Below are 16685 nucleotides of genomic sequence, written 5' to 3' on the forward strand. Positions count from 1 at the left end.
TAAAATAAATAAAATAAATAAAAAAACACAAATTGATCTGCACAGTAAATCTGATCGTGTTTGGCCAATCATGTTGGATGATGAAACTGCGTTCGATAGGCCTTGCAGGCGAGTGAATTAGTTTGCATAATTACCAACAGCGAACCGTTCCTCCAACTTCGGTTATTAACAATTTTCTACAATAGTGGCCTGGATGATAGATCGACTAAGTAATGTAATGAGGCTTGGGTTTTAATCCATGATCTTTTACTCATTAAGCAAAAACGGTTGCTCTATAGCCACCGTGCCCCTTACATTACCACAATCTACGACCGACTTAACAAAAAGCTATTCAAATGAAGTGACGTCCTCGAAAGTAGCCAAAAATGTTTCCAAACTAGATCATACGAAACTCATGGGTTAAACAATTCAACTATTGGTTATTAACTGCGCTTTATGCTCTCGGAACCCATTGATGGAGGTTTATTCTGTTGTGGGAGAGCTTGGGATTAAGCCATGATATTCTGCTCATTAAGCAAAAACGACCCCTCTAGGGTCATCGAGCTTCTAAAAACAACAAAACACTCCTCGGCAAAATATGATTAAGTTTTCACTTAGTATGTAATGAAAATCAGAAATACTCGATAATACTGGTGCATCAGATAGACGAAATATGGAAAGTAGGAATGAATTTAGATGTTTTTACGATGCCTGGTCCCGTTATTATCGATTTCGGGAGTTATAAAACCCGGATCTGCAAAACATCAGGATTAAAGTGGTCATTTTATACGATAGATGAGGAGATGAAAGTATAAAGTTGATAGTTTCGTAAGAGTACGGCAGAGTGAAAATTGTAAAAAGCGAGCAATGGTCAATTTTGAGGAAGGCATGAATCGGGTGGATCAGCTGCTTTATCAAACTCCCCTGTTGGGGAACAGGGGGACGGGATGGTGAGGGGTATCTCCTCCCGCCACCACTGGCCAGTTAAATTATAGTAATATTTCTGGAAATTCATTCATTCTTCATTCAATTCATTCTTCAAATTATGCCAAATAGGTAATATCATGTCAATGAAGAATACACCCGATGACATTTGGCCAGTTTATCATCGGTTCCAGGGATCTGGGATTCTGTTCAGTGATTTCCAAGTATAGGATTTATTATAACATTATTACGTTCAAAGTAGCCATATTATTAGGCAAGTCAAATCATGTCAAACCGACAATGGGGTCTCTGAAAACAGTTTATGGTATTTCCGATGACATTTGGTCTAAATTGACATCGGTTCTGGTGGTCCCGGAATCCAGTTCTATTAATATTCGAGGCAAATGAATCATGCTGCATATCAAATCATATCAGAATAATAAGTGAGATGATGCGGCACTTCAAATCAAATGACCACATTGGCATCGGTTCAAGGGGTTCCAGAATCTGGTTCTTATTCGTTATTTGCGAGGCAAAATAATCATGATACACATGTTACATGTTGCCAAACTCACAAGGTACGATCATTGAAATCAGTTTAGAGAAAACGGAGCTCTTCCAGACGATGTATAAATGCCTATACATTTGTCGATTTAAGAACCCAAGTAAGATAATTCACAAAAATCTGAACCTTTAATGTTTGGTATTATTTGTTTGAAATTCAACTAACTTACATGTAAACTATTTGAAGCGCACTAGGTCCAATTGATAGATTGAACTTAAAAATTCAGATGGAAAACAATAAGATCCATAGAATAACATTTGAATTGTCGAGCTAAGGGGTCATCTGCATATTATGTAAGTGATTTTTATTGAATATTGGACCCCCCCCCCCCCTACACCTATTGTAAAACATCAAAAGTAAGTATGTCTAATAGTTAATTAAACACAACTATCCGATAGGAAATTTTATGACAAACAACTTTCCCCACTAGAGTATACGTCTATAGTCACAATACTTCCCTACTTAGCTTTTCATTTCATTTGAATGTTACCTAAAAAGTTTCTATACCATACCATACTATATGCTTATTTCAACCGCTTAGGTAGCTTCATTGCAACATTTCACCATAAAAGCTCACTGCCAACCAGTGCTTTCCCAAAAGCTACCCCGGTAGAGATCGCGCGACAAAAGCTCTAAATAGTGTAGCATCGCATCGCATCGACGTACATACCTGCAGCAAATCAAGAGGGTTGATCGCTGCTGAAAGACACGACGCTACAACCACCCAATCCGTTCGCTGGTTTATTTAGATTGGAAAAACGACGACTAGTCGAGTGAGGAGGCAATGCAAATGCCAATAAAAAATCCCATCTGAAAATCAATTTTCCCAACTTTCAATCGATTCGGGTCGGAAAATGATGACGACGATGAGGAGCTCTCTTTCCCTGTCTCCCCCCAAAGATTTCGTCAGCTTAGCAGCGTTGGTCGGTGAGATCGGATTTCAACGGTCCCATTAAATCAGTAGGTACCTACCTAAATAGTAGGAAGGTGGTGTGCGCGCTCGTGCGAATTGAGTCTGAAGTGAGGTGAAGTTTTATATTTTGTATACACAATCGTTTCGCGGCCCATGTTGTTTTTTGGGAAAGCGAATAGCAACATCATTCTGACGGCTAATGGAAATCGATAATCATAAATTGCTGGTCGTGGCCAGCGGGGGCTAACGGTGCATTTGAACGAACTGGAGATGGCCGGAGCCAGGGTTCGGGATTTGGATTGTGGTTTGCCACCGAGGGGTTGATTGAGAGTGTGGTGAGTTTTGTCGCGATGTTGGGGTGACACACTGTGTGGAGTGGGAGAGCGAGATTTTCCGGAGAGTGAGTTCCGGGCGCGCACAGGAAGTGTGCTGCTGGGTTTCTTTTCGGGGGAAAAGCCTCCATCGGTTCGGGAGCAGCCGTTCAGTGAGTGTACACCGATAAAGGAATGCGGACGACAGCAACGACGTCGACGACGACAACGACGAGTATAGTGGAACCCCGTCAGCAGCAGCAGCAGCAGGTCTCGACCGAATTGGTCAGGCGGTAGTTGTGGAGTGCGAGTGTGGTGTGTGACACCATCATCATCATCAGCAACAGTAGCAGCAGCAGCAGCAGCAGCAACTCTTCTTCCCGAAAGCCACAGTGACAGTGGACAAGTGTGTGGATCGGATTTTGGGTTGATTTTCCTGCGGACGGATTCGGTTCGGGAGGAACCTTTTCCGTCGTTTCGCGGAGAGTTGTGTGTGCAATTTCAAGGGGGACACTAGGGCTGCTGGACCAAGGCGAAGTCGACCAAGTGTTTGAGTTGAAAATTCCCGATTGCTGGTGTTGGGGAACCTTGCTGGGTTGCATGAGGGTTAGCTTCCGAGGACCGTGGATGGACTCCGGTGGACAGTGATATCAGTTTATCGAGGTTTGTTGAACAGGACTCGGGTGAAAGCGAAAAGGATTCAGTTTTCCGTTTTTTTTCCAAGGGATTCGCTCTTGGTGGTAGGCAGCCTGCTTCTTCTTCGTCTCGTGTGCTGCCAGAAAAGTGCGTATTCTTGGTATTGTTCCTGGCGCTGGTGCTGCTGGTGCTGTTCTCTCCCGAATATCTCTCGCCTCTCGGTGTGTTTATAATAAATTAGTTGCTGAGCTTGTCGTCTGGTGGCGCTGCTGGGGATGGCCTGGTGCGTTGATGGAAAATGTAGGCTATTCAGTGTTCAACAATAGCGGATCTCTTTCGGAAGAGACGGAAAGAGCGAGCTAGCGAGCGAGTGCTTGTTGTGTTGGTAGCAGTCAGGCGTATGTGCACAGCGAATGGCAGTGATTAGTGGAGGAAAATTGTGGGTGGTGGGTGGAAAAACAACACGCGAAGAAAAGTGCTGATATTCGGTGGCCGTGAGTGTTGACGGATTTTTCCCTTCTCCAAACCTAGGAAAAAAGTGAGCTCGTGAGAAAAGCGCGAGCGAACGAAGAAAGAACGGAAGGTGAGAGTGAGTCACCGCTATTAGTCCTGGGTGAAGGAATTTGCCCGAAAGAGAAGTGAGAAGCGAGAGAGTGGGAGAGTGAAGCGAAAAGAGCCATCTGAGGAGAACCGAGCCGGAGTGAAGTGGCGTTTTAATCAGTGACCTCGTAGTACGCATGAGTTGTGATATCGATTGATTGCGCACGCAAACCCTTTGCTCGCCGCGCCATCTCGCTACAATGTACTCTGTAATGCCGTTTGGGGCCATCATCGAGAAGCAGGGATCGGCATCCTGCAGCGCGTACCGTAGTAGCCGCGGATGAGCGAAAAGTTTGACGGACCGTTGCCAGTAGCCGTCCCAGAATCGCGGTTCGCGTCGTCCTATTCGAACGAATTCTTCCGGCCAACGGGCCAGTTCCGGTCGCGAGTGGTGTCTAGTGTTGAAAAACCCAGCAGTACTAGTGTGTGCGATCAAGATGGCCGCAAGTGTTCCACGACGACGAGCAGTGTCAGTGTTGAGAAACAGTGCTACAGCCAGCCACAGCAGCAGAATACCGTGTCCCGTTGCAGCAGTGCAGCGATACCACTAAGAAGCATACGCAAGGACGTTAGAAAACTGAGATGATGGGGCCATGAGCCCGAGCCCCGAGGTCATCAAGAGTCGCAAGTGCGTCTCAAGCGGGCCTGCACCATGCTAGCGCCGCCGAACCCGAGGTCAATATGCGGCCAGGACCCGGGCTGGTCGTGATGGCGCTTGCGTTTATTTCGGGGGCTCGGCGAGGCACCAGTCAACAGAGCAGTGCCAGTCAAGGTAGCAAGTTGGGCAAATTTGAGGAAGACAATACGGAAGCACTATCACGGATAAATCCGTGGTTGTCAGCGTGCGATCTGGCGCAACCCAACTCAGCACCGGATCTCCAGGTACCAAATGTTTTCCACATGACATAGCAATTTTCCGGAAACGTTCGCTAGACGGGGAATCCCTCTCGTCTGGCTGAATCCCTCCGAAGCCCTCTTCGATTCAAATCTATGCCGAAATTTGACGGGGAAAATCTTCGCAAAAATCCAGTGTCTGTGCAAAAAATCCAGAAAAAAACACATCTCATTCATCAATTATATAATAATAAAATTCAGATCTTTCAAGATTCTAAATCAGGAGAGCGTGCGAGAGTCCTTCTGATATGTGTGTGCAAGTGTGTGTGAGTGTGTGCTTGTGAGCATGAGAGAGTGACAAGGACCCCAGGAGAGCGAGAACTCACCGCCTTTGACAGACAGATAAACCAACACTCACCAGTTTGCCAAGACTAGAAGGACACTGAGCGGGACTTTGGGGGGCAAGTGGATTACAACTAATGAGTAGGAGGATAAATCGCGATTTTACACACCAATACATGGGCGAGCGCGGAAATTGTGCGATGGCCCGTTTCGACGGGAAAAATTGCGAAAATCCTACCGAGGTAGTCCTCGCCGTTCTCGAAATTCGAGGCAACGAATGCAAATTTATTCGAATGAAAAATGAGGGAATAAATCTACTCGAGAGGGACACACTTGTGAATCTGGAAAATTTACTTCCTCGCCATGTCTGGCCTTGCAGCGCATCCAGTTCGTTGTCGGGGACAAGTCTCCTGGAAGCGAGATTTGCGCGAATTCCAAGGAATCCTTGAGTTAATTAATTGAGCTGTGTACAATGAGCTACCAAATCCTAAGCTAATACTGCTGCTGTGAGGATCATCTCCATGGCTACCACCCATTCAAGGATTTCGGGAAAATCAATGACTATTTTTATGATCCAATTTGGTGCATTTTTCCCTTCCATCGATGGTATCCCTTCTTCAAACATGTGGAACGTTATCGAAAAACTTCATCCCACCCCTCCCACATTTGGACATCGAAATGACCAATCTCTGCCCATTGAAAAAAGAAAATTTCAATATCTCGCCCCAATCAGAACTTGAGTAAGATTACACCCAAATCGAAAAACCCATCAAAACGAATATTTTATTCAGAAAAAAAACTTTTCACCCACCAGGGACCACCCGCCCGGATCCACTTTCAGTACCGAACCGAATAAAAAGTGAACCCCTACGAACGAACCCTGTTATTTATCCACTTTGGTCAATCACTTCCGCTGAATCCCTCGGAAAAAACCCAATCCAGAAATCTTTCCACCGCTTTTTTCCATTAACATATAGCTCCCACTTCAGGCACGACTTGGTCGTCCTAGTCGTCGTCGTAGCCGTTGTCGTCGTCGTGGAAGAATTCTCCTCTCCAAGTCCGAGGCAGAAAAACAGTGCTTTCATCCTTCCAACGTCAAACCCCCCTTCCCCAAACATGCCGTGAAAAAAAAAATCACCTTACCAACACATGACTTCCCCTTTCCCCGCACCGCAAAACCCATCAACCTCCGTGCCGTCTTCAACAATGAACGTGTAGCGCAGAGCGATGGCGATGGGAGCTGCTTGTGTTGCCATCGCTCTTGCCATTCTTCTTCTTCACTTTTCCTCTTCTTATCAACTTCAATTTGCTGGAGGAGGAAAACTCATTCAGACATCCGTTCCGAACCGACCGAGGACCCTGATCTCTCTCGCTCTCTCTCTCTCTTGCTCACCATGATTTGGCTCTTTCTCTCAGTCGACGACGACGGAAAATTGGAACATCTCTCCCCGGTTGCCCCGGTCGAGCGCAGGAGATCCGTTGGGAGATTTCCACCATGAGAGAACTAGAAAAATCCTGATTTTGACAGGCCAAACTCAACTTGACTAACTCGAGTCCGCTGACTGATGGGTGCCCTCGGAGGCTGCCTGACGGTCGGGTGCGGAAGAACCGACTGCGTGTAATTAATCCATATAAATTACTATATTGATTTTCATTTTTTCGGCACCTTTGGCACGGTTTAAGCGTGCCGTCACCCTCCCTCAGAGCCACTGTTTTTTTCTTCCTCATTGGGGAAAGTGAGTTTCTATTCCTTTTCTCACTTTCCCGGACCAGAAACGGGAATCGATAAAAAATTCATCACCGATAAGATTATCGTTGTCGTTGCCGTTGCCGTTGTGACAGCAGCCAGGGCAGTTGCAGAGCGGTGCGGGGTTGAGGGTGGAAGTGGCTCGCGAAAAGAAAAAGTAGGAAAACTAGAGGCGAGAACGGATAAAGGGATTAATTTGAGCCGAGCATGTGATGGAACGGATGTGATGTGGGAAACTTCAGACTGCCTTCTTCGGTGCGCAAGGTGCCACCAAATGTGGAGGACGAGTGGTGGTTTGTTCTTGATGGGTGGGATGCTTCGCTACGGTGCCATCCCCCCATCAAGAACAAACCACCACTCGGATGGTGTAAACTATTGTAACATCGCAGCTGTTTTGGCAATGACAAAGAGATTCGGTTTATTGATTGAGTATTTAAGTGTAATTTTGTTTAAGGTTGTTTGTTGCAAAAGCTGGTCTGGTGCAACATTTTACTTTGTTAAATTTCATTGAAGTTTGTTAAACATATTTGAACTTTCATGAAGTAGTGCTGTCGTGGTAAATTTAGAGCTAGCTACTTACTGATTTTTCATATGTGCGCCCCCACCCATCTCAAATTCATTCGCCCCTTTAAGGCGCGGCCACACTGGTTGGTTAGGAATGTACAGGAGATACTCAAAATAGCTAGGATTGGCACATTTTTGGTCAACTCTGGAGTTTTGTAACTCCTTCGAATATGGTCCAATTTTAATTCTTCCAAAAGTTTTCGACTGGAGGTTATTTTTATTTTTCCATCGCGTTTAAACTAGTTTTGAACAATAGTACTTTGCTACCGGATAAAATTTTTACTATAAAAATGTGCAAGTGTTGGAGAAAAGTTCATGCGTGCGTATTGCCAATAATCAACCCTAGTTTGACTTTGAAGGGTTTGTCTTGAGCCATCATCATGCGTTGTTTTTTATGTGATTTCCGTGATGGGAAGGGCCGGATCGGAAAAGGTTTAAGATAGAATCGGTGTATAATGAGTCACGCCAAGAGTGAAGCCAAGTCTACCTATTGAACTGTCAAACCGGCTACCTATCGTGCAAAGTCAATAAACATTACGATGCTATGAAAGGTCCACGAAAGGTATTGCAATAAAATATAAAATATAATCGAAGAAAAGAGCATAAACACGCAGTGAGCGTTAAATTGTCATGGGATACGCTCGGTAATGATTTGTAATGAGAATTTCTACTATTTTTTGTTAAGATAATTTGACAAAATCACTGATATAATGATTTACTACAGCTGCAATATTTTTTCTCTCGCTAGAAGTCATTTGAAGTTGTTGTAGAAGTCTTTCGAAAACCGTGTTGCGAGTTCAACTGTTTTTCTCTTGGCGTGAGTCATTATACACCGACTCTAGTTTAAGAAACAAGTGCCAGTGATGAATGTGCTTGATCGTAGTGTGCTGTGCTCAAAGAGAGACATGGACAATTTTCAGCCGTCAATTTCTTGCCGCGTTTTTTGTTTTCGTTTATTGTGAAGTTTTAATTAGTGTTGCTTAAATCAGGTTTCGTTTGCTCTATTGGCCATTCGAGACCTCTTCAACCGCCGATCATCATGATCGATCGGTTCGGTCGGCCTCTCGGGATCTAGTACCTTATTGGTTGTTCTTTCCGGCTCTTTGTGTTTCTTACGAGTGGGTCAGTGGGCCTTTTCTGCTGGCATCATCTGGCCGATTAACTGATAGACAGGATTTTTGGTTCACTTGTATTCATCATTGGACGTCATCACCGACACTCGCTTAAATTTGGAAGATGGACAATTTTCAAATCCTGCTATTTTTTCTTTGATTTGTTTTCCGTCGATCTTGTTTTCCGTGCTGAGCACCAATGCTACCGACGCCAGGGAGGCAGCTCCCACACCGGGACCCTACCTATTGACCCATCAACTCATGAACCGGGACCAACGGCTTTACTTCCCTTCCGAAGGAAGGCGTGATCAGAGATGTTATGCCTCAGAAAATTCCGGCGGCGCCGACTAGGATTGAACCCAGGCCTGCTGGGTAGGAGAAAATCACGCTTACCACTCACCACCTGCGTCACTTATAAACCTGCTATTGTACCGTACTTATTTCTGACAGACCAGGAATCAATTCTGACAGACCACCTTGTCGTAAATCGGACGATCACAACAGAGGGATTTTCGAACATTATAATGTATTTTCGAAGTGTCGAATTTAAGTTAAAATTAATCAAATGGAACACAGCCTAAGAATAGCCAAACCTATAATCGTTGCCCTTGAAGTTTTTTTCTTTCGTTTTCCTTTGTACCTCGCTGTTTCGTGATTTTTTCTACTTAATATAGATACTGGACTGCAAAAGCTATAAACAGGCAGCCAGCCAAGTTAAGCCATGACCAGCCAACATAAGAATCAACCTGGAAGCAACGGAGTATAACCTGGAAATCGAAAGAACCAAAGTTCAAACAGTCCGTCGTTTTGGAGGACTTATACTACAATCCAAGCTTTGGACGGAAGAATTCAAAAAATCGTTGTGGAAAGTTTTGAGGGTTATGTAAAGGTTTAGCGGAATATTCCGGAAGTTACTCGAGAAGAACAGCAGCCGCAAGAGGTGGCGGAAGATTTTTTGCTGCTCAAATTGGATCTAACCCTGAAATAGCTGTCAGTGACGAAAACAAAGATGGATTGTCCTCATATAGATGATAATGTAGTTCTCCGGAAGGATGCAGTGAGAACCTTGAAGCTACACAGATAAAAATTCTGAATTTTAATTGTGATGTGAACATTCATTCACGTAAACTTGTATTTCATTTCATGCAACCAAGCAACTTGTAAACAATGTTGTTTACAAAGATGGGCTTTTGTATACAATATTTGCTACATTGCATGACATGTCTCAGAACTTTACATGATTTATAATGTAAACATGCCGGCGCCGGTGGTGTAGTGGTAAGCGTGACTGCTTTCTAACACCCCGATGGGTCTGGGTTCAATCCCAGCCGAGGTCAGTGGTATTTTTCTAAGGCAAAAAATCTCTGGTCACGTCTTCCTTCGGAAGGGAAGTAAAGCCGTTGGTCCTGACCCATGTGAGTTGTTGAATGGGTGCGATATCCTACGCAGGTGTGGAAGCTGCTTTCCTGCACATTCGATTGCCGTCAATTGATGACAATCGATTGCGGAACAGAGACCGACGTTAAATAAAGGAATGATAATGTAAACATAAATGATATGTAACGCTCCATTTATGCGCATCATATTGAACATAAATTTACACTACTTTTTCGAAGTGTGTATCCGTATGTGGTGAATCTACCACATTCGCTATGCCAGTGCCCGGAATGGGAACACCTCCAGTAGCGATTTCGAAATTGTGGAAATGTGCATAATGTTCCGGCAAAGACAACTGGATGTGTTTGCAATGTGGATCGGTTCGTTGTGGACGATACGAGGAAAAAAACCAAAAAATTCTGAATTTTACTTGCGATGTAAACATCCATGCATGCAAACATCCATACATGTAAACTTCCTTTTCACGTTAACTAGCAACTTGCAAGAAATTTTGCAAACAACAGTGGACAGTTGCATACAATATATGGGATATTACATGACATGTCTCATAAATTTACACGATCTATAATCTAAACTTGTATGATATATGACGCTCCATTTATGTGCATCATAGTAACGGAAATGTACACTACTTTTTTTTAGCTGTGTGGGGACGCCTTGAAACACTCATCGAAACAGAACCACAACATTTGTATCAACACGGTTAACCTGTCGGTTTACTGCTACAAATGTGACGAATGCGTAGTAAATGATACGGCTGACAACGTGCTGGAGGAAATCCGCCAGGAGCTGAAGGACGGCGACGGGGACACCGTGCCCGAGACTTCATCCACAACGGAAGAGATCAGTTCGTCCAAATCAACCCAGGAAAACGCCAGCAGTACGTCGTCGTCCAGTGATTCCGGCTGGGAAGAGCCTTTCGACAGCTTCATCCGTATCGTCCAACACCTCCGCGTCCTCGTCCAGTGCCCGAAAGTTGCGGCCCCGCAAGCGAACGATCTCAAGCAACAGCAACAACGAAAACGGAACGGCAGTTGGTGGTCAGGGTCGATGCAACGAGTCGTGGGTTTGCGGAATCTGGGGAACACATGCCTTATGAATTCACTATTACAATCGCTGAGTAACATCCAGGAGTTTAGCTGCTACTTCAACACAAAGCCCTCGCTCGAGACTGGTAAACACAAGCAGAAAGCGTACCATTCCCGCAGCATGAAGGAGAACCTAGATGACGTGTTTGTAGTGGAAGAGTTGCGCAAGGTTAAATCTCAGCCAAGGAGGCGATGGGTCGAAGGGTGCCATCTCGCCAGAATTTTTATTTTTTATAATCTGGAAGGAGTTACCGTAGTTTTGGGGCCATCGTCAGCACGATGCCCATGAGTTTCTGTGCTACATGCTGGATCGACTGCATACCGAACTACACCAAGAATCATTTCCGGTGGAAATTTCCATTCCATTGGCGCAGAGAGCAGGCGAAATCAAAACTAACCCATACAACATACCAGCATGCCGTGGCACTCAGTCACTTACAGTCAAAGGGACGTAACTCGACCGTGACAAATGTCTTTGACGGTGTATACAGAGCAAAGTACGTTGCCTGATCTATGGTATGGAAAGCAAAAAGCACGGCCCGTTTCTGGATCTATCGCTGGACATTCCGGAGAAGTTTTACAACAAGGATCCACCGGAAGGTGACGAAAAGGATAAGGATGGAAACGCACCGGTTTGCAACATTTCCGACTGTCTGGCTAGTTTTGCAAAAGTTGAAAAACTCACTGATTCGGATGGAACAACTTCTACAGAACCAAAATCGATCTGAGGATATCGTTTCCGATAAACGCCCTGGACATGGCACAGTTCGTGCTAAACAATAGCCCGGAAACGGGACGTTCGAATTCAAGCTGTAACGTGTACGATCTGGCGGCTGTAATCGTGCATCATGACAATGGATCTAGCTGCGGTCACTACACCTCCTTTGCGATCAACAACGGTGCGGTGTGTGGATGCATTTCAATGACCACTCGCGTGAAGGAAGTCAGTAGCAGCGCGGTGGCCGAGTGCAAACCGTGCATTCTGTTTTACATCAAACGGGATCCGACTAACACCAGCCGACTGGCGACGACGGCATCCGGTGGACCTGCGGCGATCGCGTCTTGAGATTAAGTTATTCTTCATTTAAGACTGATTAATATAGAGCGCATAGCAAAAGGAAAACAAAACATTAGAAGCATACTGGATGCAAACAAAACCAACACCAACAGTCACAGAGTTCAAGCTGCAGAATTCTGGTTCTTATACGAATTGTGGAGATTAATGTTCTGGAAAAGTGCAAAATTCGCCAAACAAAACCAAGGGATGTAAGAACGTACAAATTACAAGCAAAAATATTAGCAAACCAAATGCAAATTGTCAAAGCAGATGTTCAAATCTAGTAGCAAACTACCTACATGGGGTGTGATAACCTCCAAGTCGTTCCTTGGTTGTGATTCACTTCACTAAATTGTGATAGATTGAAGCATTTTAGCATCCTTTAATATACTTCTAACAATAACACTTGTAGAATTGTGTGAAACATGTCTCTCCAGTTGGAAGAGAGAGAGAGAGAACGAAGTGTACCGTTTCCTTTTCATGTTCTCATTGTGGATAAAAAATGTGATTTCGAGAGAGGAAACTTTTCATCAGATTCCATAGTTTTTCTTTAAATAAGGTTATTGTTTGCATCAACTATGAGATTCTCAAAGAGCCCACTGTGTTTTTTGTGCTTTTTTTTAATTTCTTAGGTTTAGATTAGTTCTAGATAGAGCTGGAATTAGGGCCTAACAGCTTTTGTAAACAACGACTTCTCTTGATGATTTCTAGAAATTTAAGTCTCACCCACGCAAACCAACATCCTCATCGGGTAGTGAAAAACTTCCCCTATCCGATGGTTAGGTTGGTTGCTATGTTATTTTCATGCTGTGAAAATTTTAAGAAAAAAATGTCCCAAAAATGTCTTTGAAATTAAAAAAACGCGAAAAAAAAAAAATCGTACTTAGTCAATTAACCCTTGAGTATGGAGATCAGTGTAAGCATTTTGTAAGTCCATTTCATTTAATTATTTTAATTATTTCCCTTATAAAATTGTTATGATAATTGTCGGAGGTCCTAATAATGCGATCTGTTGTGTGATGTTGGCAGATGTCTCTATTGGGAAGAAGATTCTTTATTCACGAGAGTTCAGGGTAAGAGTCTACACTCCAAAAACGTGCCGCGACGTGAGAACGCTCTGAATTACTGAACTACCAGCAAAAAGGCTTTGACCTCCTGAACAATTTTGTTGAAGATAGTAACTTCATATCGAATCAGGATCTCAATATATTGGGACTTATTACGGGTGTCACTACACGGTGATAAGCAAGTGATACTCAGAATAAGAGCCGTGATTACCGTACAAATCAAATGGGAATCACTTCACCGTGACGACAAGTGACAAGTTTTCACCGTGAAGTGACATCCGTAATAAGCCCCATTTTATATCTGAGAATTTAACGTGTATACTAGCACTGCGTAGTGAGAAAATGCTGAACTGCTTTGCCCCAAGCAATCAGCTTTGGCCTACTGAATAACTTTGTCGAAGACAGTAATTTTCTATCTGGTCAGGATCTCGGTATATTTTATAAACGAGAATCTCATGTGTATACTAGTGCCGTTTACTGCAATAAAAATTTAGCATGTTTAGTTCAAAACAAGTTTTTTGAGAAATACTCGTTGGTTTCAATGCGATTGGTAGTTCGGCAACAAAATGCCAATGTAAAACTCACACTGTTGTACAAAGTACAACGCGCGAGTACTCGTGTTGGCGCGAGTAACGGAGGGTTAATATAAGCTAAAGCGAAATTCGGTTGGAGGAACGAGTACATAAAAGAATATATTGATCGTATTGATCGGAAATCTATAACAAATCCTTCTGATACCACCGGGATCGAAATCTAGTAGCAAAAAGTGGAACAGGAACTTGGTCGAAATTGTTTTGTAAGGAGCTCTGTGGGCTTGTGGCGACCAATCTTGCTTACTGAATGATTTTATGAGTTCAATCCCACGCTCCTTTACATTATACTTTAAATCTTACTTACTTACTTAAGGGTACTGTGCACCCACCAGCGGGGCAAAGGGCCAACGTGAAAGACTTCCATCCTGGGCGGCTGCTCGCTTTTGCCTTGACCTGCACAGCAAAAATATAATTTTGATATCACGTCAAAGTGGATGCACTACAATCATGTCGAAAATATGGTGTAATATTATTTGCTAAAATGGACAAAATTATCATTAATACAATGCATGAACTGACATTACGCTGCTTTTACTGCATTTGTTTATTTATGTGGTCATAAAAATTACATAAAATTTTCGACATGATTGTAGTGCATCCACTTTGATGTGATATCAAAATTATGTTTTTGCTGTGTGGGCCCAGGTCAGATTCCTATCGACTTGCTTAATTTCCTTATTGATGTTCCGCCGCCATGAGCCCCTAGGTCTGCCTCTGCTGCGATGTCCTGCCGGATTCCAATCCAGCGCTTGCTTGCAGATTTCGTTTCCGTCCCGTCGAAGTGTGTGGCCGACCTACCTCCCTTTCGCTCTCGAATTTCTGTTGCTATCGGCTTCTGATGACATCGACGATGGAGCTCGGCATTTGAGATCCAGTTGCGAGGCCAACAGGCACGAATTATGTACCGCAGGCATCGGTTGATGAAGACCTGCAGCTTTTGAGTGTTCTCCGCTGATACACACCACGTCTCGCTGGCTTATAACAACACAGATTTCACGTTCGAGTTGAAAATTCGGATCTTGGTGCGTTGACTTATCTGGTTGGATCTCCATACGTTTCGTAAACTCGTAAAAGCAGCCCTAGCCTTCTTGATCCGTGTACCTATGTCGCTCTTGATCCCACCGTCCGATGCTATTTGACTGCCAAGATATTGGAAACTTTCGACCTTCTCCACTGCTTGCCCCACTACTGTAAAGTTGGAAGGGTTGCCCGTGTTGATATCCAACGATTTGTTCTTGTTGACATTGATGATGAGACCCGCCGCAGAGGAGCGTTCGGCTAGGTCATTGAGCTTACTCTGCATATCAGAGCGCCGTTGTGCCGAGATGTTGATGGCTGGTTGGCCGTCGAAACTTGAAGAAGTTGTTCGAAGTGCTCAAACCAGCGTTTCAGCTGGTCAGTGGGGTCGGTAAGCAATTGTCCAGTCGTGTCCTTCACTGGCATGCTCGGGTTCATCCTTGCTCCACGCAGGCGTCGTGAGATATCGTAGAGGAGGCGTATATCGCCAGTGTTTGCGGCTTTCTCCCCTTCGTCGGCCAGGGAGTTCACCCACGCTCGCTTGTCCCGTCTGCAAGAGTGCTTGACTTCCTTCTCTAGAGCCGAGTACCGTTGACGGGCTTCGTTCTTGGCTCCTCTGGTTCTCGCCCGCTCTATCGTGAATTTTGCTTCTCTACGCTCCTCAATCTTCCGCCAGGTTTCATCTGTGATCCACTCTTTCCTCCGGGTGCGCAGCTCACCCAAGTTGTTCTCGGCAACTTGATGGCCGTCCATTGTTCTTCTACGCTGCCACCTTCTGGAACGTCTGCAGCTCGAGTCTTAAGTTCTTCAACAAAAGACCTTTTTACCGCTGGATCTTCAAGTCGGCGTGTGTTGAACCGCCGCCCGTGTATCTCCTCCCGTTGCTGGATCCGCGCCATGCGTAGGCGGATTTCGCCGATTAGAAGGTTATGGTCAGACGCGATGTCGGTGCTGCGTTTATTCCGGACATCAAGAAGGCTCCGTCTCCATTTTCGGCTGATCCTATGTGGTCGATCTGATTTTCGGTATGTCCATCACGAGAAACCCACGTGACTTTGTGCACTGGCCGATGGAGGAAGAGCGAGCCCCCGATCACCATGTCGTTATTGCCACAAAATTCTGCAAACAGCTCACCGTTCTCGCTCATTTCGCCGAGACCATGGCGTCCCATGACACGCTCATAGTCCGTGTTGTCGGAGCCAATCTTCGCATTGAAGTCGCCAGTGTAGATCTTGATGTCACCCTTTAGAACCTTATCCACGACGGCATTCAGTTGACTGTAAAAATTCTCCTTGTCTTGTAGCTCGGCAGCATCGGTTGGCGCATAACATTTGATTATGGTAAAGTTACGAACCCGTGTTCTAAATCTGGCAAAGACTATCCTCTCATTACCAAGGCTCCCACTTGATTAGCGCAGCACTTGCCTGGACGCTAAGTAGGAGACCAACTCCACGATGGCGGGGAGCGTTTTCACCTCGAATATCAGAGTATAATAGTACCTGTCCCGACGGCAGTTTGTGTTCTCCAAAGTTTGGCCAACGAACTTCACTCAGTCCCAGGATTTCTAGCTTCATGCGTCGCGTCTCGTTGGTGAGTTGTGCCAGTTTACCCTGCTGGACTAACGTCAATACATTCCATGATCCAATTCGTGTCCGTTGTTTTGCGCTAAAAGTCGTTGCCGTTTAATCAGTTCGATGTCTTTCTCTGTTGGTTTCTGTAACAATTGTAAAGGTTTCAGAGACAGTAGGTGGTTGGCCTAAGGTCTCCTATCCACCGTGATGGGGCTGCCATCTTAGCTGTAGCTTCCGGGGAAGAGCATTTCTTATTCAGCCGCTGGATGCAAGTCAGACGCTGTTTGAGCCGCACCTCCATGGTGAACAGACGCTCGGGTTGGCGAAGCATTTCCTCTATCCGTGCTATGGTTACCGCGCCAGTGTT

General features: G+C 44.7%; 1 protein-coding gene and 1 pseudogene across 1 annotated transcript in view; both read left to right on the forward strand.

The window, feature by feature from the left end:
* The first annotated feature begins 2890 nt into the window (after positions 1–2890).
* Positions 2891–16685, forward strand: part of LOC135711694 (uncharacterized) — a 214116-nt gene continuing 200321 nt past the window's right edge. The window contains exon 1 of the mRNA XM_065234635.1: positions 2891–4810. Within this exon, the coding sequence (XP_065090707.1) occupies positions 4610–4810 (201 nt within the window). The 5' untranslated portion in view covers positions 2891–4609. The remainder of the gene's footprint in view (positions 4811–16685) is intronic.
* LOC135711567 (ubiquitin carboxyl-terminal hydrolase 3-like) lies at positions 9486–12400 on the forward strand (annotated as a pseudogene).

Source organism: Ochlerotatus camptorhynchus, unplaced genomic scaffold (assembly GCF_037179485.1).
Source record: "Ochlerotatus camptorhynchus isolate MF236.1 unplaced genomic scaffold, CSIRO-AGI_Acam_v1.1 ptg000434l, whole genome shotgun sequence".
Lineage (NCBI taxonomy): Eukaryota > Metazoa > Arthropoda > Insecta > Diptera > Culicidae > Ochlerotatus > Ochlerotatus camptorhynchus.